The sequence below is a fragment of the Trachinotus anak genome, unplaced genomic scaffold, assembly GCF_046630095.1.
Source record: "Trachinotus anak isolate AG129_WGS33_773 ecotype Australia unplaced genomic scaffold, CSIRO_AGI_Tana_v1 ptg000012l, whole genome shotgun sequence".
Lineage (NCBI taxonomy): Eukaryota > Metazoa > Chordata > Actinopteri > Carangiformes > Carangidae > Trachinotus > Trachinotus anak.
Window position 1 is genome coordinate 16,211,396 of NW_027273863.1, and position 26,630 is coordinate 16,238,025.

At 38.8% G+C, this 26,630-nt stretch overlaps 1 protein-coding gene across 6 annotated transcripts in view; it reads right to left on the minus strand.

Moving 5' to 3' along the window:
* Positions 1–26,630, minus strand: part of st18 (ST18 C2H2C-type zinc finger transcription factor) — a 42,972-nt gene that overhangs the window by 15,439 nt on the left and 903 nt on the right. Inside the window, exons 1-6 of one of the 6 annotated variants that reach the window (XM_071490587.1) lie at positions 26,228–26,385; positions 25,054–25,228; positions 6,832–6,947; positions 3,785–3,836; positions 2,922–2,952; positions 2,506–2,693 (exon numbers count right to left, since the gene is read on the minus strand). In XM_071490587.1, coding sequence (XP_071346688.1) covers positions 2,506–2,693; positions 2,922–2,952; positions 3,785–3,836; positions 6,832–6,947; positions 25,054–25,228; positions 26,228–26,281 — 616 coding nt within the window. In that variant the 5' untranslated portion in view covers positions 26,282–26,385. Of the gene's footprint in view, positions 1–2,505; positions 2,694–2,921; positions 2,953–3,784; positions 3,837–6,831; positions 6,948–13,009; positions 13,294–17,404; positions 17,583–25,053; positions 25,229–26,227; positions 26,386–26,630 lie in introns of those variants that run through there. The other 5 variants (XM_071490586.1, XM_071490588.1, XM_071490589.1 and 2 more) reach the window with 5 other exon arrangements.

The following is a 26,630-nucleotide window of genomic DNA, read 5'->3' on the forward strand; positions in this document are numbered from 1 at the left end:
ATTTTAAACTTTTGGCTTTTTAAAAATTCTTGTGGGTGTGATTTGATGCCATATATAATATAATGTAATGCCATTATTGCAGATTATTATAATATATATGCATTTCTTCTGAAATTTTACACTCATTTTGTATAATCTCTTTTCTCCAGCTTATTTTGCTGAGTGCTCTCAATAATTTAATTAGCATTGACCTCTGGTCCTCCATCTTTTAGAGTAAATCCAGAAATCCCGGTCACATGTGCAGAAAGCCACAAGACTGAGTGAAGCACTGAACGTCTGATCAGTGGAGCAGACAAAGAGGGTTAGCTTTATCTTTCAAAATGCATCTGAAACAACACTTTATTAACACCACTGATAATATTAAGTCATGGTCAGTGATTAACAATGGAAAGCTGTCATCTGGATTGATTCAACAAAATCTCTCTTGATCCTCCAAAACCAGTCAAACTTATGCTCGATTAAGGCTCTTTGGACTGTGAAGGTTTTTACTTTCAGCAGGCTGGACCGTATATCCTCTTAAGTGGCCAGACATCAGGGACCAAACCAAAAGTGGGATTCGAGAGGTTGAGAAGATAGATAGAGATGGATTGTGAGAATCAGATCACACAGTGCTGAGGATGATACAGATATATGCATTATCAGACAGCCACCACTTATTAATGGGAACGCAACAAAAACTTAATCCTCACCAAATGAGCTTAAAAATATGACACAAATTATCAAGCACTAATAAAAAAGGTAACTGTTGTGATGTATGAGTTTATACATTATCGTCTGGAGTGGAATTTGACATGTCTGGTTTCATGCGCATTGTGCTCGGGCAACATTACAATGTGTTACTATGTGTTCCCTGCTGTGAAAAATATTTGAAAAGAGGCATCTAAAGACAAACCCTGTTGAATGAAAAATTAAAGCCAGTTACACGTATTTACATTATGAGGAAGGCAACAAGGGTTTTGTTTTTCATCCAGATGGACTCCCAGGCCTGACACAGCCGCATACAGTCAGACAAGCACACAGACGTGTACACACACAGACAAAGACACACACATAAGTGCAGTGAAAAAAGGAAAGAGATGGAGGAAAAAAACTTGGATCCCTCCAGTGGTTTGTGTGTTGGAACAGGTGAACAGTTTGTACTCCAGAATAGCCATTACCAGCACTCTGCAGCAGGGCTGCAGTTGGCTAGAGTTGAACACAGTGTGGCTCGACCAAACGAGAGGCTTATTTTTCTCCCTTTTTGTTAAAATGCAGATATGACCAGCTTCCCACTGCAGAAATTCTTACTGCCTCTAGTATACTTTATCCAATTTTTTGTTTTCCTACAGAAAACAGCCCCTAAATCTGATAACAGCAAAATATGTTCTGAACATGTTTATCACTATCCGTATTTATTTGACATGCTATAGACTTTTTTTTTTTTTTTTTTTCGCTGGCCAGATTTTGTTTTGTTTTAAAGCCATAGTCCACTGAATATCAGGCTGGTTGGGGAAAAATATACAGCAGTCAATCAACATCTGATGATAAAAAGAAAACGTATCTAGAATTCACAGCAACAAAAGGAAAAACTGATGATACGCAGTGAATTACTTAGATAATTGTAATGTAATATGAACCCAGGAAACAAATAAATTCCATTTCCAATGAATCCACACAATTCAGTGAGCTACTCTCCTGGTCCATTTAACTACACACATGTGTACTATAATGAGCTGTAGACATTATGCCTAATTATGTATTAGACTGTGTTAGAGGGCCTAACAAAAGCTTTTGAAAGGGACAATTACGTTTGTTGCTTAGTTACATCGTTAAAAATATACCAAATCAGTGCAGATTATAGTGGGCGAGAATGCACATGTACACCACGAGCATTGTTGCCAAAATGCACAAAATTCAATTCATTAGGAAAAAAGAAAACATTTTCGCTCCTGAAAAGGACAGTGGCATAAGTGAAAATAAACATTTTTTAACTGTTGTTGATTAAATTCTCCTGTGGTTGAGTAAAACCTTTGTAAAAAAAAAAACAAAAAAAAACAATGAAACATCAAAACATTAGGACATCAGGCAAGTAATGTTGACAGCTCATTTGATTTTCACAATAGGCAACTTCAATAAAAAAAAAAAAAATTTGAAAGAATGGAGGAAGTTTAATTTCAAAATCAAAGTGAGCTGGTGCACTCCCCCATTCAGTTTTTCATTCTATGGATTCAATGGGATTGAACTGGCTATTGAAAAAGGACAGATGAGGGGTCTGAAATCTGGCCTCATCAAGAGGGTAAAGCCACGCCAAAAATATCATGGCAGATCAGCTGTCAAAACTTCAATTTGTGGACGTGAGACACAACTAATGTGGACCCAGCAGTGTAGTCTTTCACTTCCACTGCACAATGACTGCGGCTGCTGGCTGATGGCAGAGGGAGGGAAATATGAATGCAACAGATGGGATTTTAAAATTCAGCGTCAATTGTTCATCAAAACAGACAAAACAACAGGACATCTGTTTACCTGCTGGAGTGTCAATGTTCCTCAGCTCTTCTTTGTCCTGTGGCGGTGCCAGGTCCTCGCTCTCCTCTTCACATGCCTCGCTGGGGCTGTAGTGGCGGGGCTTCATCAGCAGGGACTTTCTCTTGTTGACGGGGGCGCCCTGCACCCCTTCCTGAGCACTCCTCTTCCTCGCCATGGACCCATATGGACTGGAGGGACGAGGGGAACGGACAAAAAGCACAGCAGGGTCAACAGAGGCTTCGGCTGGCTCATTTTAAAGGTCCGACTATTAAAATTGGAGAGTTTTTTTTTAATACACCAAGTGAAAACCCTCACAAAGAGTCACATGTTTGATCTGGGAGGAGAATACTTCCCATCTGGCTTAAAGATGAAAAAGGTGAAAAAAATTCAAAGTGTTCACGTCATTAAAATTGTACCTGTGCGTCTCAGTGATGCAGTCGGCCAGCCCTGTGAAATAAAGGCCAAGAAAGAAGAGATAAAAAGTCATGTTTACATTTCCACTACAGCACAGCATCTGTCGACATATTCTTCATCAAAGGTTTGAGGCGACGCACTACTTTTGGGCTATCGCTAATGAAATTTTACAATGTTCTGTAAATATTTGTTTTGGAGATAATGTTTTAGGGATGACACCACAAAGGGTAATACTGCTTCATCCAGCCTTTCACCATAGATTTTTATTCTCATTTACAATGCCATGGGGTATAATCAGCATAAGGATGGAGAAGTGGTCTCTTCATTGATCTGAAAAGCTTTTCATTCAGTCTGGCTCATTCTCCGGGAGACCAACAGTAGCTCATCCTTTGACAGCGACGACAGCATGATCTAAAAGGGTAAATCAATTTTCCCAGAGGCCTGCGTCAATCTCATTCACAAGTTCTACCCATACTCCCATGAAGCACAACCAATAATAACACTTTTCATGAATTTCCCTAGATGTAGTAATAGCTCCAGCGTGAGCAGGCAGGCCTCAGAGGCCCTGAACACTTGCATAATGACATATCCAGTCTAGAGGTTTTCATTCACACAATATATACACACTCCTTAACTAATTTGAGCCAGTGTTCCAATTTAATGAAGTTATTCCCCTCTGAATAATGAAATGGCAGTGCAGTGCTCTTCAGAACGGTAAGATAATACATAAAATTGACAGTTATAAAGTTGGATTGTTGAACTGATACCCCTAACCCATGGCGATAAGTGGAATATGTGTGTGTGTACATGGATGTGTGTGTGTGTGTGTACTTTAAAGCAAACTAAAACTAAAAGCTGTACTCACCTGTGCTACTGTTACATGTTTTCAGGGTTTGCTCCTCACCTTCAGAATCCATCTGTAAAGAAAACATTGATTGTACACCTGAGCCACCAGATGACAGATTGTCATGTATTTATCTATTTTCATTCATTTCTTTTATTTGAAATGGAAAAAAAAGGTTCAAATACTTCAGAGATTATTGTTGATTTTTGTCAGTCACCCAGAGGCGGTGAGCCTTAAAATCAATTTGTGTGCACAACAACATCACAAAGAGCTCCTAAAACACCAGTAATATGCAAACACATGAAGTATAATGTCAGGGGAGGAAAGTTTCAAAGGTGAGTAAAAATGTAATGACACTAAATAATGACATTAAAGTACGGACAGCACCTCACTGTGTGTGTTTAGACAAAAATAGTTGCTAAAATCCATCCACTCTCGCTGGCTGTTGCTTGTGGGTCCCAAATAAAACCTATTAAACATAATTATTCCAGGCTGATGGTGGCGTATAGTGGTCACAGGCCAGTGAAATCTGTGAGTCATAGGATATGCTGTTACTTTTCCCTGGTAATGGGAAACATGACTCCTCTCTCTCGTTTGCTGTTGTGATTGAAGGCACTGACCTGTCATACATTTATAATAGGGGAGCAGGTGTGGCAGTGATGGACCTTAATTTCCTTTAATAAACCTTTTATGTGCCACACTCTTAATGCCACGCCGGGCCCTCAGAGGTCCTGCTCATAATAGGTTCATTACTTTTGATTACTACAGCCTATTGAGACAAACAACTCCCCAACACTATAGATTACATTCTGTAAAAACGAATGTACCTCATTAGTTTGTAACACTTTTCCACACAGACATGTTTCAACATTTTGTATGAATTTGTTGTTCTGAAGGTAAAATGTTGCTCTTACATGCTGCAATCTGTAACATGGACATTAATCAAAGTTCAAATGATGTTATCAGGGAACCTAAATATCACCACTGAGTCACACATGTTTATTACCATTTTTTTTTTTTTTTTTTTTAATGTGACATTTTAGAGGTGCCATGTTGTACTTTTTTATACCATTCATAGTTTCTCTGGTTAATCAATATTAGTGTGATATTGAGTGTAATAATAACGGATTGCTAATGTAAGTTTAATTTTTTAAAAAAAAGGAAGTCTATGAGAATCACCTAAAAATGTGTTGCAGTTCCTCAGTTTATAGTCAGTCCTGTGCCTGTGCAAACCACTGAAAAACAATTTGTTTCAGTGGGTTTTAGGCTGTGTCATGTGTCTGACTATGGCTCCATTTTCTTTTACAGTACGCTGCGCACAGTATCCACTTTCACACGTTATATAAGTTTTAGACAAAAAACCTTTTTTTGTTAGCGCTGCTTAAAGGGCATCACACCTGTATTTCGTAATCTGTGAGTCTTGACTTTAGATCTGATTCACACAACAAGCAGCGACATGTAACAAGACGACAGGGAAAGACTTGATAGATGCTCTGGTGTACTAACAGGTAGTCCTGGCAGGGCAACAACATGGACAAACATGTGACGCTGAGTGTTTACAAAAGCAGAACAAATAGATACATTCAGGGTGAAACGGGAGATTTTGTTTAACACTCCCTTGCGTGATTTGGCTAAGAACTTACATATATTATTTACCTTTTCAGTACTATTGTATCACAAGTGTTTTCATCAGTGTTTCATGCATTTTTCAGACGGAGTGCTATATGTCAGAGATTGATGATATGTAACCCTGTATTCAGCATTTACAGGCAGTATAGAAACATTGGATCAGTGGTTTCTAACATATTATGATACAGTTGTAAGCAGATATAAGTGTTTATCATTGTGTTTGACAGCAACTATAACTCCTCCTCAGGGCACCCTTAAGTGAAGGCTGTTGTATAAACAGATAATCAGCAATGTAGTAAAACACAATTGTAATAATATAAAAATCAAATCAAAAAAATAAAATCTTCAAAAGATCCTTATAGTTACTTACAACAATATATATTATCATGTGTTATAAACCATTTATTCATTATGTATATAGTGCTATTTATATACTACCTATATTTATAGTATGTAAATATGAATGTAGGTGGAATTAGAAATGACATTTACTCATCAGTGCCTCTATTCCAGGATAATAACCTGAGTAATAACTTATTGAATAACAGTCTAAATATAAAAGAATTCTCTTTTTGTAGAAAATCTTTAATAATATTGTATTTAAAAGGGTTTACTTTTATTTACTTTGCTCATTTTAATTCTTAGCAAAAAATAATGTCGTGCTGTGTCTCAGGTCCACCAGAGCTGGGAATACAAGACTTTGGTGGACCCTGCACAAAATTTTGTGCAGTACTCACAATAAATGTTGTGAAGAAACAATTGTTTGTCAGCAAATCACTTTTACAGAGGTTTACACACAGAAATAAAGACACTGAGTGCAATGTTTATGCTTGATAGGAGTGTTTTTTTTTTTGCATTATTTCCTACAAAACATCTTCAATTCATATCGCTGCTGAGCATTTTTTAAAGCATAAGGTTTATGATTTTACTCCTCTTTGGCTGCCATTGATTTCCATTCATTTCAGTTAGGCTTAAAACTACCTTAACATACGTAAACCATCATGTCTGCTTTAAAAAGTTGAAGTAAGTTGTGATGGACTATTAATCCTAATAAACTTGTCATGAAAAAGTACAGAATAAATATCTCTCTAAACTTTTTGCTGTGGTTTCAAAGAAAGTTTTATCAGGTACAAATCCAAGCTGACATCTAAAGGCAACCATCACTATAGAAAAAGCAGACTCAGCAATGCTTTTTAAAGAGTACTATATTATCTGCCAGCCTCCCACAGCTCTGCATAAGTAAAAAACAATCTCAGTTTGTGATCACTGTGGTCAAAGGAGCAGTGACACTCCACCACTTAGCATGCTACTTATCCAAAACACTGTTACACAATCACTGATCCCCAGGGACTTTTTTGGTCCCTAACGAAAGTTATTTGTCCGACTTGTGTTTAGAATTAAAAGCTCTGTCTGAGTCCCATCTGTGTCAGATTATTTACCTTTGACTGTAGTTTTCCAAGCGCTCTGTAGGATAAGATGCCAGATCCACACTGTCCACCCTGGTTGATGCTTTCACACTTCTTATCTTTCAGGAGACGATCGTATAATTCATTATCTATAACAGAATATACACCAAACACAAAAACGTGTAAACTTTAATCTTACAGCCTGTAACTTATTCACTTTTGAGCTTATGGGGAATGAATTGTATGTCTCTAAACCAGCTTTCTGGGGGTTTCTTATTATTATATTTTCATATTCTGGGGGGACACAGATGAGAATATGAAGTCAGAAAAAGGTGGAAGAGCATATTAATACCTCACATGGAATAAGGAGCACAATGCAAATTGATTGCTTGACAGAGATCAAATTGCTTGCTTCTAATTAATACAAAACATCCAAGAGGGAAAACAAGGATAAACACAATGAGTACATTAAGCCTCTTCACTTCACAGATCTTATTATGGAATTATTTATTTCTGTTAGCTTTGAAAAAAAAAAAAAAAATCAACATCTTCTTAATTATAGCTCACAGAGCATTTCCCCGGAAAAACAAAACTGGGTGAAAAAAGAAGAGGGAGTGAGGGAGGGAGGGGCATTCACTCAGTTTCATTAGCATATGAAAAAAGACTCACTACTATTTGAGCTGGTTCGTCATCTGCTGAATCATATTTATGCACCCACCCACCCCCCCTCATAAACGCACATACACAAACCCCAAGTCCAACACAAATAATGCTTCTCAGAGGACTGTTTCCCCACGTCTAGGGCAGATTTCTCAGGGGGAAAGGAGGCAGCCTGATGCTGAGGGTCTATGAGATTTTCTATGTGTTAATCTGGCTGCTAGGTGTCCTTGAGCCCAGCCCATTCCCCCCTAACCCCATCTGCCAGCATTCCCACCACAGAGGAGAGAATGGGCTGCGACTGGGGGTAGAAAAAGAGAGAGACCTTCCCAGTCCAGCAATCATGAATAACCATTGCCTCACACCATTATCAGAAAGGCTGGATCCAAGATGAGATGATGGAGGGGAAATATCTGTAAAACACCCCAAGCTCCTAACATTACTCTAACCACACTCTCGCATTTTGCTGAAAGTGATGCTATTATTATTATTTTCATATAATGCTTTATTAACACCGTGCAGCTGCTGTGGATATTCATCACTGACCTTGAGTCTTTGTGTCCCCTTGTTCCCAGCTTATCCGTGCACTTGGGATGCTCTCATGTAATTAACACAGACATTATTGTGATGGAGCGAAAAACTCTGTGCTGATACCTCATCTTGAAACCAATAAACCAAGCCAGAGTAGCAAAGTAAGATTCTGGAGACCATAAAATTAATTACATTATTTACTTTTTATTATTTCCTTTAGATAGGTTGTACAGGCGAGATGATAGAGGCAAATGAGATTACACAAAATAAGATTTCAAAATGTCAGTGCTGCACACTCAACCAACCAACTGTTATGATTAGATTACTCTTTTAATATAATTACTGTCTAAGGCTGTGTGTGGAAACAATGCATACATAAAAAACAGAGGCTGCGTCTTAACTGATTCCCATCCTTTTCTCCAGGAGCCTTTTTCTCTTAACCTTTCTTCAACGGTATCATTTTGAATTATAGGGAACGGATGGGTGCTCTGTGCAAGGTCACTGTCTGGTGTATACTCCCCCCACCCCCACCCCACTCTCTCGCTCTCTCCTTGTTTTTGTTTCCTCTTCCAGAAGCACACTGAGTGAAGGGTTAAAACTGGAATGGATTTAATTATGGAATGAATGGAATTATAATGCGCCTGCAGCAAGTTTTCCTCCTTATTTATTAAAGCAGCTGATGGGCCAGGTTTGATGAGCCACTTCTGGCATAATTGAGTCATCACACAAAGAGGGTTCCTCGCATTCAGAGTGGTTTTATCAGCAGCAAACAGACCTGATTACTGGCAATTACACTCTGATCTAGGGGAAGGAGAAAAAAAGGGTAAATGTGCGGGGTAACTTCTGTGTTTATAGTTTACCCCGGGAATAATTTTCACATTAATTTTACATGCTAAGTGTATTCTGTTTATGTACAATAAAGAGCAAACGGCAGGAGATAGCACCTTTTACTTTCATATTTCCTTGTAATGAATGTCTGAGGGTAGAGCAAACTGATCACAATTTGTATTTACCCCATAGGAGGTATGAGGTGTGCAGAGAATCAGCCACCCTCACAGCCTGTCTAGCTGAAAGCAAAAGGTGAGCTAGCAGTGATATACCTGCTTGCAAAGTGTTCACACCTATTCTGTAGACAGCAGGTAAAACTGTATACAGAAAGCAGGTGAGTGCTTTTACCGTTTTTCATTGAGATGCAAATGCCTCTGTGGTGAGTAAATGAAGCTCTGCTCAGAGATTAAAATCAGCTTCTGTTCAGAGAGTATTTAGATAAACAACTTTTCTTTCTTGCTTTTTTTTTTTTTTTGTGAGGTGGCTAGGGAGCCATCAGGCGCCCTGTCCCTAAATACCAGCTGGACATCAGAATAATGGCTGGGCTATATAAAAGGAGGGGGGAGGGGACAAAAGAGGTCTAAGATGTCAAATTTATGGCTAAAACTTGGCCTTTTTTTTTTTTTCAACATTTCATGATGTTTCTTTATTGATTACGGGGTGAAATTGACAGTTAATTAACACTTAACAGTACTGGATAATTTGCTGCTAGATGTAAGAAAATGACATTTTTTGCAGTTGAATTTCAGTTCGGACATAAAATACTGAACAATCTTTAATAAATTAACTCCCTCGACTGCGTTATATGTATTTTAAAATGAGATCTCAGTGAGAGGAAAATATTGGGCTTTAACGTGTTCTTTTTAAGTACATGCCCTTTCAAATTAAAGAAAAAATATACTGTATCTGAAAAAAAAAAGATTCTGTCGGCAATTTATGAGCATTCCTCCGTCTGATGGAGGTTTCTGGATTCACGCAGACACAGTCAAAAATCTTGAAGTCAACTGCGATTTCAGATATAACAGCCTCACAGCTACCCTGACGGCCAAGCAAAGTGTTTGTGCCTTTTGCCAAAGAGTACTTTTATAGAGGAGCGTACTGGCATCTTATCACTTCTCCAAGACAGAGATGCTTCAATAAAAGAACACAGCTCACAGAATTCTTAACAGACAATTAGGAGCCTGGCTAGCTACTGTCGCTTCAATGATTTGTTATGATGGCATAACTACAGGGGAAACTTGTTATTGGACGGAGTTCGCAAGAGGCCCATAAAAGAGTCAGATGGTGACACCTTTGCCGAGGTGATTTATGAATCTTGTAATCGCTTTCCAAAGTCATCCCAAAGCCTTCCCTCTAAATTGAGTTCATCTGGAGCCGGACCACACAGAGGCACCAAGTCCAGATTGTTTCTTCTGACATCAAAGAGCCAATTTCTGTTTTTGACCAAATTTCTGGTGCTTTTAGTTCTCTTATCGTATGAAAGGGGCCTAGATGATATGCTATTTTATTTGTGATTTTCAATCCAATTAAGAACACCAAAATATTGAGACAAATAAAATTAGTATCTTCTTGCACAACACTATGCATCAATAGCATAATAAATGGAGCAGCAGACAATTCATCCATTGGCAAGTCTCCAGTCTGCCAAACCACTCTCATGTTAGTTTGAATCTTTGAATTCTGTCATGAACATGGTTTTTCAAACCTGTCTAATTTGGGGACAGGTGTTTGGGGAAAAAGAAGTTCCAGCCCTGATGTAACAATGAGCAGAGTAATCCTGCTCATTGTTCCTGCCCAAGGAGGCCCTTTCATGGAGGAGGTTGCATGAATGCTACCAGGTGGTCTGCAATTTGGAGAAACGTAGTAACCGTTCCAGCTAATCCCCCATCACAAAAGGCAGGTCTCCAGTGCTCTGGGGCTCTCGGGGGCAAAGGGAAAAGTTTACCTCGAACACACAGTGTCTGAAAGGAGTCAGGGACTCGAGCAGTGATTCCTAATCAGATTGCGCTGAAGTGAACAGCTCGCATGGCAGCTGTAGTTTTCCCAGGGTTAATTACCTTTCACTGCTCTCTCTAAATGAGTCAGCTGTTCCTGTCATTAAACAACTCCACTCTATCTCTGCTCCTCTGTCCTCCACACACATGTGCACATGCGCGCACACACACACACACACACACACACTCACTAACCCATACAATTATACACACGCACCTTTGTTTTCCACCCAGTGTTCTTCATGTTTTGGGTATGGTGATCAAGCTAAAGTCTATTAATACGTCAATTATTTGGATATTATAGCGACTTTGATCAATTTACTCATGAGTCAGTGGCTACTGAAATTGAGGTTGCTGTCTTTTTATTTATGCTACCGATATTTATGCAGATAGAAGGCAGTATTCCCCATACACCTCCCCTACCCTGTTAAAGGAATATAATACCAATCTGTCAAGGTCTTATTCTAAACAGCCCTTTTAGTACTAATTGAGTATATATAGGAAGCAAACATGTTCACATATGCGCACACACAAACATAAGCATACGTACATACACACAAACACGCGGATACACATACATACGCACACACAAACACAGAGTCCAGCTCCGATATAGTTGTGCTGTCATCAATTCTGAACAATCTGTCTGCTTACTGAGCTCAGTGGCTCAGGATGTTGGGGGAGTTTTAAGTGATTTTTGCCACTGTATGGTAAAATCCCTTGGCCACCTGGATTACAAACTCTAGTCCTTTAACTCATGCCAGTATAAATCCGTGTTAACTCGGATTTACCTCTGGCATATGAATTCTCAATCTGCGTAAGCTTTGTTTGGAATGAGCTGAACATAAGTATTTCATGCAGTAAGGATGCCCAATGTTGAATTCCTATTTCTGTGAAACACACAGTGGGAGATACTTCAGGACTAAATCAGTTATTAGAATAACTAGAAAAGCCTTAAGCAGTGTTTTAGTGCACTCAAGAGGTGAGGCCCGTAGAGCCGTCCACAACCAGGTGGAAGTGTGCAAGGCTGCACTGTGAAATCCACGTAACCATGGTGACAGATATAAACTCAGAGCTGTATGCTGTGGTCAAGAGTTTAATCAGATTCCTTATACCGAGATTTTGCTTTGCTTATTGTCAGACAAACATTATTTGCTCAGTTGTTCAAACACAAGCCGTGCTCTGATACCAAAGCGATCATGATAAAATAAAATATGGCATGAGCAGCCTGGAGGATCTAAATTAAGTATTATCCAATATCCATACAATCTCTCACACTCACACACACACATGAATACGCACACACTTCTGGGCTAGCAGAGTTAAGCCAGACTATTTTGTACTTAAAAGGTTAGCAGGGCTGTTTTGTGAGTTTGATCCATGCTTGCCAAATCAGCAGATGGTCCATGAATATGATTATATGCATCAATAAAAGGAGTAATCTTTAGCAAAATGTAAATTTGACTTAAGTCCAGGGTTTAATATACGCAATGGACTTTAACCCACTTTCCAGCCTGACAGTAGAGCATGATAAGCTAATGCACTTAATTTTCTGTATTACAACAGTCACCACTGATGCTCCAGTGACACTATCCAGAGATCAAAGATACAAGATATCTGCACTGTGTTGAAAATGTGCACGATTGTGTCGAAACATCGTCTATTCACTTTTAAGTGAGTCTCTAAACAGTCCAGCAATCGATACAAACTGAGTCTATCTGCTTAACAGGACCCTCTCTTGTGCTGTCATGCTTTGCTTTGCTATACATTTCAGTGCTTCTTAGATAAATCATTGTACAACAGCGAGTCAAGCGTCACTCAAGGATCTTTGAATAACCACACCGTAAAAGACACGAAAAATAAACCTTTATACGTTTGTGAAGGAGAACCAAGTCATAGCTAAGATACAAACTGACATACAATTCAATTGCAAGGCAAGAAAGTGGCTTAGAGAAAGAAATGGAGAGAAAAGTTTTAGCAGCACTGCCAAAGTTAAGAATGGTCAAGTGTGGGGATCTCCATCTGAGCCACACAAAACAGCATCAATGTTATTGATCCACTTCTATGAATCCACTTATCTGAGCCTGAAGCTTTCACAACACAGCACATCCTTACACAGGCGAACACAATCACTTGTCTCCTACATCTAAATGTACTCATGTTAACATGTCCGACAGGGCAGAATCGCGAGCTCGACTTACCATGCCCCTTTTAGCCTTTGTTGTGCATCTCATAGTGTCATCGGGGAGGAGACGGAGCAGAAGGATATCGAGGTGGGGTACAGGGTAGTCCAGAGTCTCGCTGCTGAGAGAGTGTCTTTGGTTGGTGTGTGTGTGTGTGCAGGGACACTGTGATATTCACCCGAAACGCTAAGCTTTTTTTTTTTTTTTTTTCTTTTTTTGTAGCCTTTGTGTCATTCACTTAACAACCAATCTCATTAGCTGCTGGGCTACAATGGGCTGAATTATTTTCTGTGTAAATACACCACATGGTGATCCTCAAGGTAAGACCTCTGAAGGTCTTTTTAATCACACAAAAGATAGATTCACCCAGAAAAAAATAAAAAATCAACGACTACTGCAAAGAACAGACTGCTCCTAAAAAGAATTGAATAAAACAGTCAGTTAGAGTGATTTTAATTGAGAAATGAGATTTATATTCCTCAGGGTCTGTCATGATGAGAGTGTAAATGTGTAATTATGTGACTGTAATTAATATAACCTGGTGATATATATATGCAGGCCTGACACTGTATGTGTTGAGCACATATGTAGTGGGTGATATAAGAAAGGATGGATAGATGTTCAGAGGTGCTCCTACTCAGCTTTTAAAAAAATAGTGGATTGTGGAGGTAAATCATGTGATTACAAGTGATCAATGCACATAAAAAAACCTCAGTGTTTCAAAATTGTGTACAGATTTAGTTTTTTTTTTTTTGTTTTGTTTTTTTTTTAAACAAATCTCTTGCTGCTGTGCTTGTTGGTGTAAAACCATGAATCCATGTAAAATGTAACTATTGTAAGTACTTGAAGTCATGACAGCTGTCTATAAGCATCAGGGACATGTCTATTGGCCAACTTGACCCTTGTTAGAAAACAAAACAAATACAAAAAGAGAATACTGCAGCCTGGGACTGCCGAGCCGGGTCACTGGAGATTTTCCAGACAAACGCCGCACAGGGGAGGGGAGGGGAGGGGAGGGGAGGGGAGGAAGAATAAAAAGGACAGGCTCAGAATCTCATTTTAACAGACCGCACACAATCTGGGCTCCCACAGAACTATCTCTGCCTGACCGCTTTCTATTTATCCCTTATCAGTGTTTACCAACCGCTAGTTTTCTTTCATTCACACTGTGAGGCAGTTCTCTTACTATCAGTCAACAGCTGACACCGTGGAACAGCCTCAAAGGCAAGAGGAAGGGATCAAAACTAAACCAAAGCTGTTTAAACAATACAACAGAGGAAATAAATTCATAAATCCTAATTCTTCCCAACCCACAAGGGTATAAGCAGATCCTTTATAGTTAGGCCAACAAACAAAACCACAGCCAATGAGGTACATTACAATCAAGGTAAATTCTGAAATATATTTAGAAAAAAGAAAGGCGGAAAAAAATCCCATGTAATATTAATTGGGAACATTTCATAGTCTTGCCCTGTCAAACAAATATAACTATTCACTAAAAGGGTTTTTCTGTTGTTGAAAATCCTCCCTGATTTAACCTTCTTAACATTTTACATCATTTTTCTTTAAAGCAGCACCAAGATAGAAAATATGACTGATATTATACACAACCCTAACATTTTATTACAATTTTCAAAATTTCATGATCATCATTAAATGACTAGTTTTTAGGATCAGTCCACTAATAAAGAAGGAACAAGCTAAAATAATCAAAATTTAGATGTAAGCCTGTATCATTGTTAAAATGAGGATTACTGTTATCTGGAATTCTATATACTTAATCATATATTTTAATATTTAATTTATAATAGGATGATTTAAAATTTATAGTTTATTACTAACATTATTCTGAAGTGATATATTTCCATTTTAACAAATTTCTGATATTATATGGATTATACATTTACGCAAGACCAATTTTGAACAATACTACAGACTACATTGAAACACTATTTAAAATGTAACTATGTTGCTAAGAGAAAAGAATTAATAAACATGAATTTGAATTGTTCACACTGTTGCTTTACATTTTTTCCAGTAGGACACATAAAGAGCACAGTTGGTTTTTTTTCTGGAATACTGTTCAAAAGTTAAGTAATTAATTACATTTATCCTTTCACCAGCTGCTCAACAGCAGATGGATCATTTCAGAGACCTTGTTGAATTAAATCCACATAATTCATTTTCCTGGATTAACTAACTGAAGTTTGAGCAGGGCAAAAACAGGTAACACATTGTGTGTTTTTTTTTTGTTTGTTTCGTTTAGACTGACATGTATGCTGTGCTTTTGCATGCGATTTTGTTGTTTACATTGCGTGTACCCGACGGCAATTGACTTAAAATTAAAACAAGCTATCACAATTTTTTTGAAGATCTCTGAGCTTGAATAACTTTATTCTAATTTGTTTGCTAAATGACTGGAAATAGAAAATTGAAATTTCCATCACAGACGTTCAGTGTGTATTGCAACTATGTGAATAAGTTTGCGAATCCAGTTTTGTTGGGCAGCAGGTACCATGGACAGTTCCTGGAAACAACCAGAAGTTAACGTTAATGTGTTGTGTAGCAACTAACATCCCTGTCCTTTGAAGGGGAGGGTGTGGAGCAGCGAGGAATAATGCCTCTTACTTATCACTGCTTTACCACACATCCCTGACACAGCCTGCACTGCTATTGTAATTAAAACAAAGCGTAGAAGAGTAACTTTGTGACCTCGCTAATGTCTCCTGCCTTCATGAGTTACCGTCTCTCGATGACTTCCAAACTTTTCAAAGGATTATCATCATGTGACACCGTTACACAATGCTGTGTTATCTAATGTCTTTCATTGCTCTTTTCATGTTTATTAAGAGATGCGAGCTGACTGAAATAAGCTGATGGAGTTATGATTAAATGGAGGCTAACAGGCAGAATGACAACTGGCATTTCAATTTATTTTACCCCTGAAAATTTTCCACATTTTCCACAGAAATTCTTCAAACCTAAAAATGATTTAACACCTCAATCACAGGGTGTAATGTCTCTGAAAGGCATGGGAATAGATATGACAGGCAGATACAGGAGATGTTGTTAGGTTTACATTCATATTTTTGATTCCAGGCTACGTTGTTTATTTTCTGTCGTTCAAAAGAATAAAGACCAAAATCTAAAATGACTTTGAAGTTGTGATAATATCAGGGGAACTATAAGTTCATCCTCTAACCTGGGCCTAAACTCTTGTTTAAAAAAATCCTACTTTTGTTTAACAATGATCAACTTAGAGTTGGGTCATATGAGCAGATTCGAGCCATTAGTGTGCCGCAAGTTACTGGTAAATGATGAACTTTTCTAACCAGCATCCGTCCTCCTAAATCAATAGTTGCTCTGGAGACAGTCGAGTGCTTTGGCCCCACAGCATTTGCTCAAAGCTGAGACTTATCCACATATAACACAAAAGTTCATGGTCGACTGTATTACTGTCACACCAAATTCAGCATTAGCTGAACTAGCTTCCAACTTTACCACAGTTACAGTGCAAATAATTACAGAAATTCAGAACAGAGTGTTATGATTTGGCTCCACTGAATTTGTTAAAATCTAAGGCTTGACCATGATGTGTAACAGAAAAGCTGATTTGTGAATTATTTTGCTGCCACGCTACATTCAACATTAGCATGTAGTTTTTCGAACTTTACTGGAGTTACAATGGAAATTACAGAAAGCCAAAACAGGATGCAATAAAATACTTCACTGACTGTTCAAATATGTTGCTGGAACACAGAGTCAATGTTTAAGTGCATTAGGCTTAGTGGTCGTGTATGTACAGCTGTCACTGTCAAAGCCACAGGCAACCTGACAATGCTTTGTCTCTGCACACAATACAAACATGTGTTCTTTTAAGACAAGCTTACACTCCACACAAATGCTGTGAATTTAATCTAGGTAGACAGTATCTCATGTTATCTGGATGATCAAAAATAGGTCATGCATCTCAAAAAACAGTTTGAGCCATTTAATCTCCTCTCAAACTGTCTGCCTGAAACCTGGACAGAAGCTACGCTCACTTTCCAGCAAAGATTTTAAGAACACTGATTTGTGTCAGGCAAATGATGTTCATCACCACAAAAAAATAATAATAATAATCTAAATACCCTCTGACATGGTTCAGAACAAATGCCACAAAAAATCTATTTCCCATATTTCATCATGTAAAATCCACAGAACACAAGTTTAGCAGCTGAGGAGAATCTACGTGTAAATCTGAGTAAGTTTCTAACACTTGCACATATCAGCTCCTGTTTTGAATTCCATATGACAGCATCTAACAGCAGGAGCTAAAAGGCTTGTCGTTCACATATGCGATACAGAGTATCAGTGATGATAAATGCTGACCAAACCGACAGTATATTAAATAAAAAGAACTTTGACACCAACCTAGTGCTGTGATCCAAAAAGTTTGATTTTCTCCCAGTTTCTTGATAGCTGAGCTGGTGCTGTGGCTTTGAAAGGTAGTCCCCAGGAATATGACATACTGTGCCTTTGACAGCCTCGAGATAAGCACCTGCGTTCGGGTCCCTTTTTACGTCACACCTCCCCATTCACAGCCCTTCAACATGATGCACATTTGCACATCAACAGCCACCAACCCCCCTCCTCGCTCTACTCCCACATCCGCAAAACACACAAACAGGCACACAAGAAGGCAGATGCGCACTAGCCTCTACTCATGCGCGCGTGTACACTCGCACAGACACATGCACCACAGATTTGTGTGCGCTCAGTGGAGATGCAACATACACGCAGGCAAACACACACATGTTCCCGCATATACACTCACAGGTGATTTAGTCCTTTTTTTAACTCCTTCATCCAGCTTTATTCATATATCGATCCTTTTTCTCTGTGTTGAAGAAAAAAAAAAAAAAAAAAACTTTCACTTGCTTTGTCACAAGACCAGGGCATATGCCCTCCCAAGCTCCTCATACATCACTCATCATGCAAATGAGAGGGAATGTCACTCCTCAGCAGCAGATGGCCAGGGATGATAACAATGGCTCAACAGACCAGTTTCAATGTCTGCGACTTTATCGCTACGGCAACAACAAAAATAGATGATATGAAATCCTTGTCTGTTAATTTGATTTCCCCCCTTTTTAATGTTTGTACCTGTCAGTCTGTTTCATTTCTCCTGGTCCATTTGAATGTAAACGCTTTGTCCAGGGTTTTCTGTCACAAGGAGTCTGGCTATCAGTAAAAGGCAGAGACCTGGAAATGATTTTTAGTGACTACGGAAGGCTGCTGCCTAGCAGTTATTCAAGTAATTAGGTGTAATTCCTCCCTGTAGGCCATGTTAGCCTCCTGGGTTAGCTCATGCGTTCGACAGGCCTGGATAGAGACAAGGAAGAATAAAAGAAGAAAGGGGCCCCGAGAAATCACAAATGCAGCTTTTCAAACACCCCCCAGCCAAAGTGATGTCACCCTGCGTCCTGCTGACTCCTGTTCATACAAGCCCCCATAGCAGAGAGTAAACAGTGGAAGCGTTTAGCAAACAGGGCCAGATTACAATGACAAAGGCAACCACACTTCTGGGTGGAGCCTGGGGCGAGGGGGGTAAAAGAGGGGGGTGGGATGGTGTGGCTCAGGATTTAAAATAAGTGATACCCATAAGGGCCCCCCCCCCCTCCCTCAAGATCCAAGCGTAACCCTTCCCCAGCTGATGGTAGGGGCCACCCAAACACGCTTATCTCTCGGTGATGTCCCCCCAGGTCCCTGGAGACTGACGTGTGAACACAATATGTAATAATAATGTATTTTCAGTTCTTTTTTTCTGTGATTTGTGCATCTGGTTATGCAAGGCTGGGGACTTGAGGATGGAGAATATCATTACTTAAGGTTTGGCAGTTGACCATCACCTTGTTTAATGCCTCATTTGAAAGTCTAATTTCAACTGTCTTCAAGAGCCAATCCATGGTACACAGTGAAAGAGACATACAAAGAGAGCAGACCTGCTATGTTCCCCCTCTTTTCAGCATTTCTGCCTGATAATAATATACATACGATGCTACAAACACATGAAAGTAAAGAATCATCTGTCTAAGCATCTTATCAAGTAACATGTTCTTTGTTTTCTGATGCAGACAATCTCGCTGTGAGGACACTACAAGCTTGTTCTAGGGATGATTATTTCATGTCCTGAACTAGACGTCAGTATTGCTGGGGGAATAAAAACACATAGAATCAGCTCATGTAACGCAATCTTGACAAATTATGAGAGAGCAAACATATTGAAGACAACACTACCCCACCGTTACAAAATGTAACATTTTTTTGGCTCTAACATCTGTTCAAATTTCAAAAAAAAAAAAAAAAGAGAGACCTCATTCAGAGTCGGCATAGAACATAAACTAGTGTTTTGTCAAGCTATTTCATCAACTGAAAATGTGGGCATAACTGGAGAGAGCTGATGGAGAAATGAAAGAGGAGTGGGTTGGACAAAATTACATGTCAAACAAGGGTTCACATTTAAAAAGTCCTGCTCATATTTGTAGAAAGTGTTTGATTGCATTTAGAAAGGTATTACAATGGGTCACATCTGTGTCTAAAAGCTTTTTGCATTCTGCTGCAAATTATGTAAGCAAAGTGAAGTGTCACAGCACCCCGTTGTTTTGAGCACTATACCTTCCTCCTGTGAAACCTACACAAATATGTTTAACTGAATTCTTCTAATGCACTGCAGGATCAAAATGTCAGCAGTATAACTTCAACAAACCCCCTCACTCTACACCCCGCCCCGTAATTTCAACAAAGCAACGCGACTAATTTCGCATGGCAGCCCGTACACCAAAACAACAATGCATATTCACACTGTGCCATTGAATATGATAGACGTGAAAAAATCTATATTAAACTGTGGTTAATTTCAGCTATAATGCTTTAAGCTCGGTCTAAAATGGCACAAATGCTTCTTCTTGGTGGTACTGAACCCTCATTGTGCAACCACTTGATGCCGCTTGTTCATCACAGAAAGTCACATAAAAGGACTGAATTAAATTTTAAAAAAATTATTTGCATATGCAAATACGATGAACCAAACATAAGTACATGTTGCTGATATGGCTCCAGGATGTAGAACTATCTTTATGTTAATGTTAGAAGACAGGGAATATTCTTTTGAAAATATAGTACATTTTTCATGGGGATCATTATCTACACTGCATGTCAAAGTGTCTTAGTTAAAAGAAATGATTAGATTACTTCCCTGCAATTCCCTTTGGGACGATTTCTGTGTGACAGTGGGCAACCTTATAATATGTTTATTCAGTGTCCTTTGAAGACACTTCAATAACATTTGAAATGTTTTATGGACAAATATAGGATGTTTTCTGTCACTGCCTTCAACTGATACCTTTGGAACTAGGACTCTGGTTATATTTGACTTTGTTGTCCAAAACTAACAATATAACAGTTTTGGGTAGTCCTAATAAACCAATAAAATTACTACAATGCCAAAAACACAGGTTTCCTAGATGTGACAGGTGACCAAACATGGTCTTCTGTGGTGCAAAAATCACACTTGAGGATCTACATTGCGTGCATGGAAACAAAAGTTCACTGGTAATTCTTAAAACCCACTGGATCCATTAGAAATGTTGATTTTTATAATTCAAGTCTCGATGATCAACTTTATCAGTAACAATAAAACGCATCATTCATTACTGGTCGCTAACTGGTTCCCTACATTTGCAGAATTACTTACATCTGGGAAAACAGTGCTTGACGGTTCAGTCAATGTCTGAGCTTTTCGGTACCAAAGAAAAGTCTAAATGATCCACTTTATCAGTAAAAATGAAAAGCATCATTCATTAGTGGTCCCCGCTTGTTCCCTACATACACAGCCCTCAAATTAGAGCATCTCATTGCTTACATCTAAGAAATCAATGCCTGACTGGTCAGTCGATGTCTGCCTTTTGTAGTTCATGGGCCGAGGACTCATTGTGTTGTGTCATTGAGAGGTTAGGTCCAGATCTGGGCGTCTCTGGGGGTCCCTGCCCATCTTTTCTACTCAGGCGGGCAGACAATGAAGCAGACACGCCTATAAATGGCAAGATAGGAGCTTGGATGTTCAGCCAAAACGAGCATCTAAACAATGGTAACAGGTGTGTATAATGCGTGCTTTGATAATGACCTTGGTGGCTGTAATAGTATGTCTAGACACAACTAACAGGAGGCATTTCTGTCTGGTCTCAGGAGTCCCGTGGGTGCTCAATTGCAAGATTCTAAGGAGCAGATATTGGTTAGGTCCTAGTCATTAAAACTAAAAGAGAACTGTCTTAGATGGTGTTTCCTATTTACTATGACACTGGCAGCAATGAGAAGCCTCAGAAAAGTTGAGTCTGCCACTCAACAGTAGTTTTTTTTTCTGTCTTTAAAATGTTTGTAGGGCAGTTTGCATAATAAGCTAAAAATCATCTTGAGTATTCAGAGATATGCACTTGAATAAATAGGAAAAAGAACTCCATTAATGTGGATGGCTTGCAATTTTTGATTGCGCCAGATACAGGAAGCTTGCTGACATGAACTAAAATGCAAATGCCCTTTGAGCAAAACAAAGAAATTGATTATGAAGTAAGTTTCTTCAGCACAAGTAGCTGGTTTTGAGTGATTAATGGGGGTGGGTCATTGATTTCCTTTTGTTTAGATCTTGGTTAACTTTCTAGAGACACAATTATAATTTGTTTCCAAACAATAAATCCAATCTAGCTTGAGCAAATTAAATTTCCCTATGGCCTCTTCTGCGTCATTTTACCTCTGAAATGGGTTGTTATCAAAAGGCATTGCATGTAAATGTCTGCTGTTTCTGTTTATATTTGTTACATTTCTGATTAGATATTGTTTTTCTCTGTATAATGGAAGGTGAGCACCTCCTAAGATTAGAATGAGCTGTTTACAGAGATCTGCATGACTTGTCAGCTACAGTGCCAAGGGTTAATCTTCCAAATCTCACTTCAATAGCTGTATGTCACACATATCAACATTTGTGATGAGCCATCTATCTACAGTATATGACAAAAACTGTCTACATGTTATGTGGAACATGCCAAAAGGATGTGTATTTGTTGAATGAGCACATATTGTCTGTCGTTACATTGGCTTTGCCAAAGGTAGGTGAAATGTTTTTGAGTTACAGCAGCACAATGTACTTTATATTTCTGTATATTTGCAAGTCAAATTGCAGTTTTACAGACTACTTTATTGAAAGGCTTTTGCCACATTCTTCAGCTTTGCAACTTTGAAAACTTCTACAGATCCAGACATTTATACTTCCTGATTTCTCGCATCATCTCTCCAAGATAGTGATAATACGATTTCTGTGTTTTTCGCTGTTGAGAAACAAACTGGATTATGAACAGATCACTACATAAACAGCTTTCTAAAAGGAGGCAGCTATTTTAAAAAAGGCTGAAGAAATGCAAAGAGGGATTTAAATTTTAATTTGAATTTATTCCAGCAAGTGAAAGGTTCTTTTGAGAGGGGATTTCAGCAAAGATGATGGTATTTAAAAGTGATAAACAAGCATCTAAACCTCCAGTGGAAAACAGTCATTTTGCTCCTTTCTAGTGTAGGGGAGGAATTGGGCTTGCTATGGCCACATCCAAAAAATAAGAATAAGTAATAGTAGTAATTAAAATGTAAATAAGCAAGATCCATGGAGATATTTCAACTGATTTCTGTCATAAATTGTGTAATTAACATTTTGTCTTGACACACCTTGTGACTCTGGATGTATAGCTATATGTCCTCAGGTGCAAATTCATGTTCTCTGTGTACTTGGCGTAGCGTACTTTATACTGTATATGGATGCTTAAAAAATCTTTCACACTTATCACATGGAATTTAAATCCTGTGCCTCAACACCAGAGAGGAACATCAGGCAAAGTTCAAAATTAAATGCCTTTCAAATTAGGACTTGTGTTCATTAAGGATTGTTGTTGTGCAGTTCGAGGCAGTATCTGCAAAATTCTAGTAAATTTGTGGCTGAGTGATTCACTCTGGGCAGTTACATGTCACATTTGTGTGACAAAGGCTGTGATTAAGCAAGGCTGTCATCTGTTTTATTTGTAATATATGGATTATGAGGATGTGACTGGATTTCAAATGTTTCTATTCTGTTGTGGATGACCACTAAACTTAAGCAGAGAAACCTATGCCACACAAAAAAGACAAAGAGTTACATCATTTTGTAGAACGGTTAATCCGATCATGGACAGTGTTTGTGCATTTGCTATCTTCGGAAAATGCCAGCAAAGGCGCTAAGTAAACCTATTTTACAAGACTCCCTCACAAGGATACAGTGCCAGTATCGGGATAAAATTTCACACAGCGGCATGGCTCAGTCACATAACCTAAGCAGGCTTAGGAAAATGGAGCACTACAAAGTATTGCACTTTCTTCCTGTATGTCTGTCGTGGCACAAAATGTTCAGATGACTGATGTGAGTTTGAGCATGAAAGCCAAAGTGAACTAATGGCTGAATAGCACATAGATACTGTTGTTAATGCTCTGAGTTGTTTAAAATGGTAGATTATGGAAGTGTGCACCTGGCATTCTGCAGGCTAGCCTGGCAACACTCCTCCCTTATAATTATAATGAACACACAGTAATTCAGGGTTGAGGCTGAAATACGAATGATGTCCTCTGAGACAGCTTGTTTTAATGGTTATGCAGAAGAGTTCCTAGAAGTGCAGATGGCAGATGCAATGCCTTTGAAGCTATTTACAGATTGTACATTACAAGGTATGGAAAGACCCATAGTGTGAGGCCATATTGCTCTTTTGTGCTGTTGAATTAGACATTAGGCTGGCTCATGAACTACTAATGAAAGCTAAGGTATATTTTAGAGTATATTTACTCCAGTACCGATAGCCCGTTATACTAACAGGTTTGATAGCATAGTAGTAAAGAGAGACAATGGCCCAATGAGAACTGCATGGCCTATGTGTTTCATCCAAATACCCCACTGTTCTTACTTTGTCCACATAGGGGTGCATTTGCTTAGAGCTCGTGTAGTCTTTCATAACAGAGAGTCAGAAGCCTGGTTTTAGTTTTTTAGAGAGATAAAAATCATTTACTGTTATATTTTGTGCTGCTGTCGACATTTTACACAACATGGGACATAATAGGCCGCAAAAAAAGACAAGAGCTAAATGCTACATGAGATAAACTTATCATAAAGAGTACATACTTGTTAGAACATGTTGTTTTGTTACATACTGATCCCTACTTTAACAATCAACCACCAAAACTGGCATCTCTAGCTATTTACAGTGATGGTTATTTATGTACTTCCATTGTAAAAATCATGTTTTATAATCATACTTTTAACAAACAATGTGATCTGTTCTTTTTTCCTGTCTGGTTCATGAATTTAAAAGCCATATGTCTGTACCTGTTTGCACTGAAAATATTCCACCAGTCTGTCTTTATGTACAGCATGGTTAGTATATATCTCTATCCCTGGCACGATCCCAGACTTATATAAAAGAGTGTGGAGCCTTTGAATCAGCCCACTACTGTGATACAAGAGCAGGTATTGAAACAACAAAAATGTTAACTCCAAGAAAAAGTTTTGCCGCATTAAAGTCACATAGGAGCCACATTAGCATGTGAAAAGAATAAACAGGAGCATTCTCAGTTACACACTCCACCTGGCTGCTAACCAACGTCCTTGTCAGAAGTCCACCCACCGCACTGGCTAACACTGAAAGACCTCCTGGGGACCGCAGTGACCATTCACTCGGTTCTCTCTTTTTCCCATGCACCTGTGACTGTTTTTGTGTTTGCTATTTTTTGCTTTGTCTTTTTCTGGCAACACTGTATCATCGGAGACACACTTTCCCTCAAAAGGAATTCTCCTGCCCAACAATGTGGTTTGTTTGTTCACCGGATATGGCAGGCCAGAGAGTCAAATGAAAAAAAAAAAAAAACAAGTCACCACAGTAATAATTAAAATTGCCACAAGAAAAATAAGCTGGGAGACACAGCAGTATGAATGGACTTTAAATAAGAAAATAAGGTACTTTTACCAACTGGTTTCTTGCCGAGTTGGGGGGCTTCACAGGTGCAGTTGGATAGGCTCTCCTCCTTACTCTCCTCGGACGGCTCATCCGGCTTCTCCATGGTCCTGGACCTTAGAGAGCTGCTTTTCCATTTTCCAAAGGACTTTGCCACAATCGCTTTGTCCGCTCCTTTCATTGTTTTCTGTAAAACACATTTACAGCATGACTTCCCAGGTTTATCCCTCTTGTGAGCCATCTGCCCCCTTTTTTGGCTCTCAATAAACCTGTGCTCATCTTTCCCAAACCCAAAGTAAGAGAGAATTAGGGCATTGTGTGCATATGCATTCTCTTAAGCATTCCAGAAAATTTCCTGATTGCCCTGGCATCTTTTTTAGAGAGCGCTTGGACATTGTTTTTCTCCTGACATTTTGCAGTCCTGTGTGGAGAGAGTGGTACTGATTGAAACAGTATAAAACAATACTTTGCAAAGTACCCACACAGTAAACAGTAGATGGAAACTGAAAAAAAAACAAACATGTTTTCACATTTAATCCAACTTAAAGGAAATAAAAATAGCACATTATGCCCTAATTGAGTGCTGTACAGTCCGCAAATACTATTACAAGGCCGATCAGGATTAGCAGTGGAACATACCTAGTTATCTATTTCTGAGTGCCAAGACTGCTAGCAGTGGGCAACTAAATTTCAAAAGCTGGCAAATCCAGTTGTCTCCTAAATACAGAAAGTACTTAAATCCAGAGCTAACAGAAGAAAAAGACGGATAAAGGGTGCTCTGCATATCACCGAAAAGCTTGTGCACTTTTCAGAATCACTGGCTAGGTTAAACAAATATGCTAAGTAGAGATCAAAACAATCCTTTGATCTGCAGCCTAGTTTCCAGAGGAATGGCTTGGCTGTTGTTGTAAATAACTTGTATAAATCTATATACCATTTGCCTTCAGGTAATATCAAAAGTGCCAGGGATTCACAGGCAAATACCTTGTGGTTAGGAAATAGATCAGATAAAAGCATATAAATATTTCAGCAACACTGCACTCTGTCATTTTTTGTATTATAGCTGAGTTTTTAACCCCATATGACCATTTTATTTGTTTAGTTCTATCATAGAAACATGACTGAGTAATATCTGATTACATTCTACCCCTTTCTATTTTGTAGTTTGTAAAAAAAAATGTCCTACCTCCAGCACGCCATTCAGGTCAAACACAGTGTAAAACATTGTGCTAAACTTCATACAAAAGAGGCTTGAAGAATCAGAATGCAGAAGCTATGCAACTTGCTGACTAACTTTGCCCTCTGTTTTGATCGAGCACACAAAGAAAAACGCTGTCCATTCAAAACAGACAGCATAACTCTTTTCAGAGAGGGGGGACTGTGAACAAACAAGGCCATGTCCTGAGCTGCAGTCAGTTTCCCGTCAGGCTTGCACAGTGCACGGTGAGGGCTGCAGGGACTGGGACCGGCTGTCACCACACTCACAGGCAACAGAACAACTTTTGTGCACACTATCCTCCTCCGGAGCTTTTTTTTTTTTTCTTTCTCTCTTTCTATCCAAATTTGGTTAAGTGTGCTTTTTGATTTAA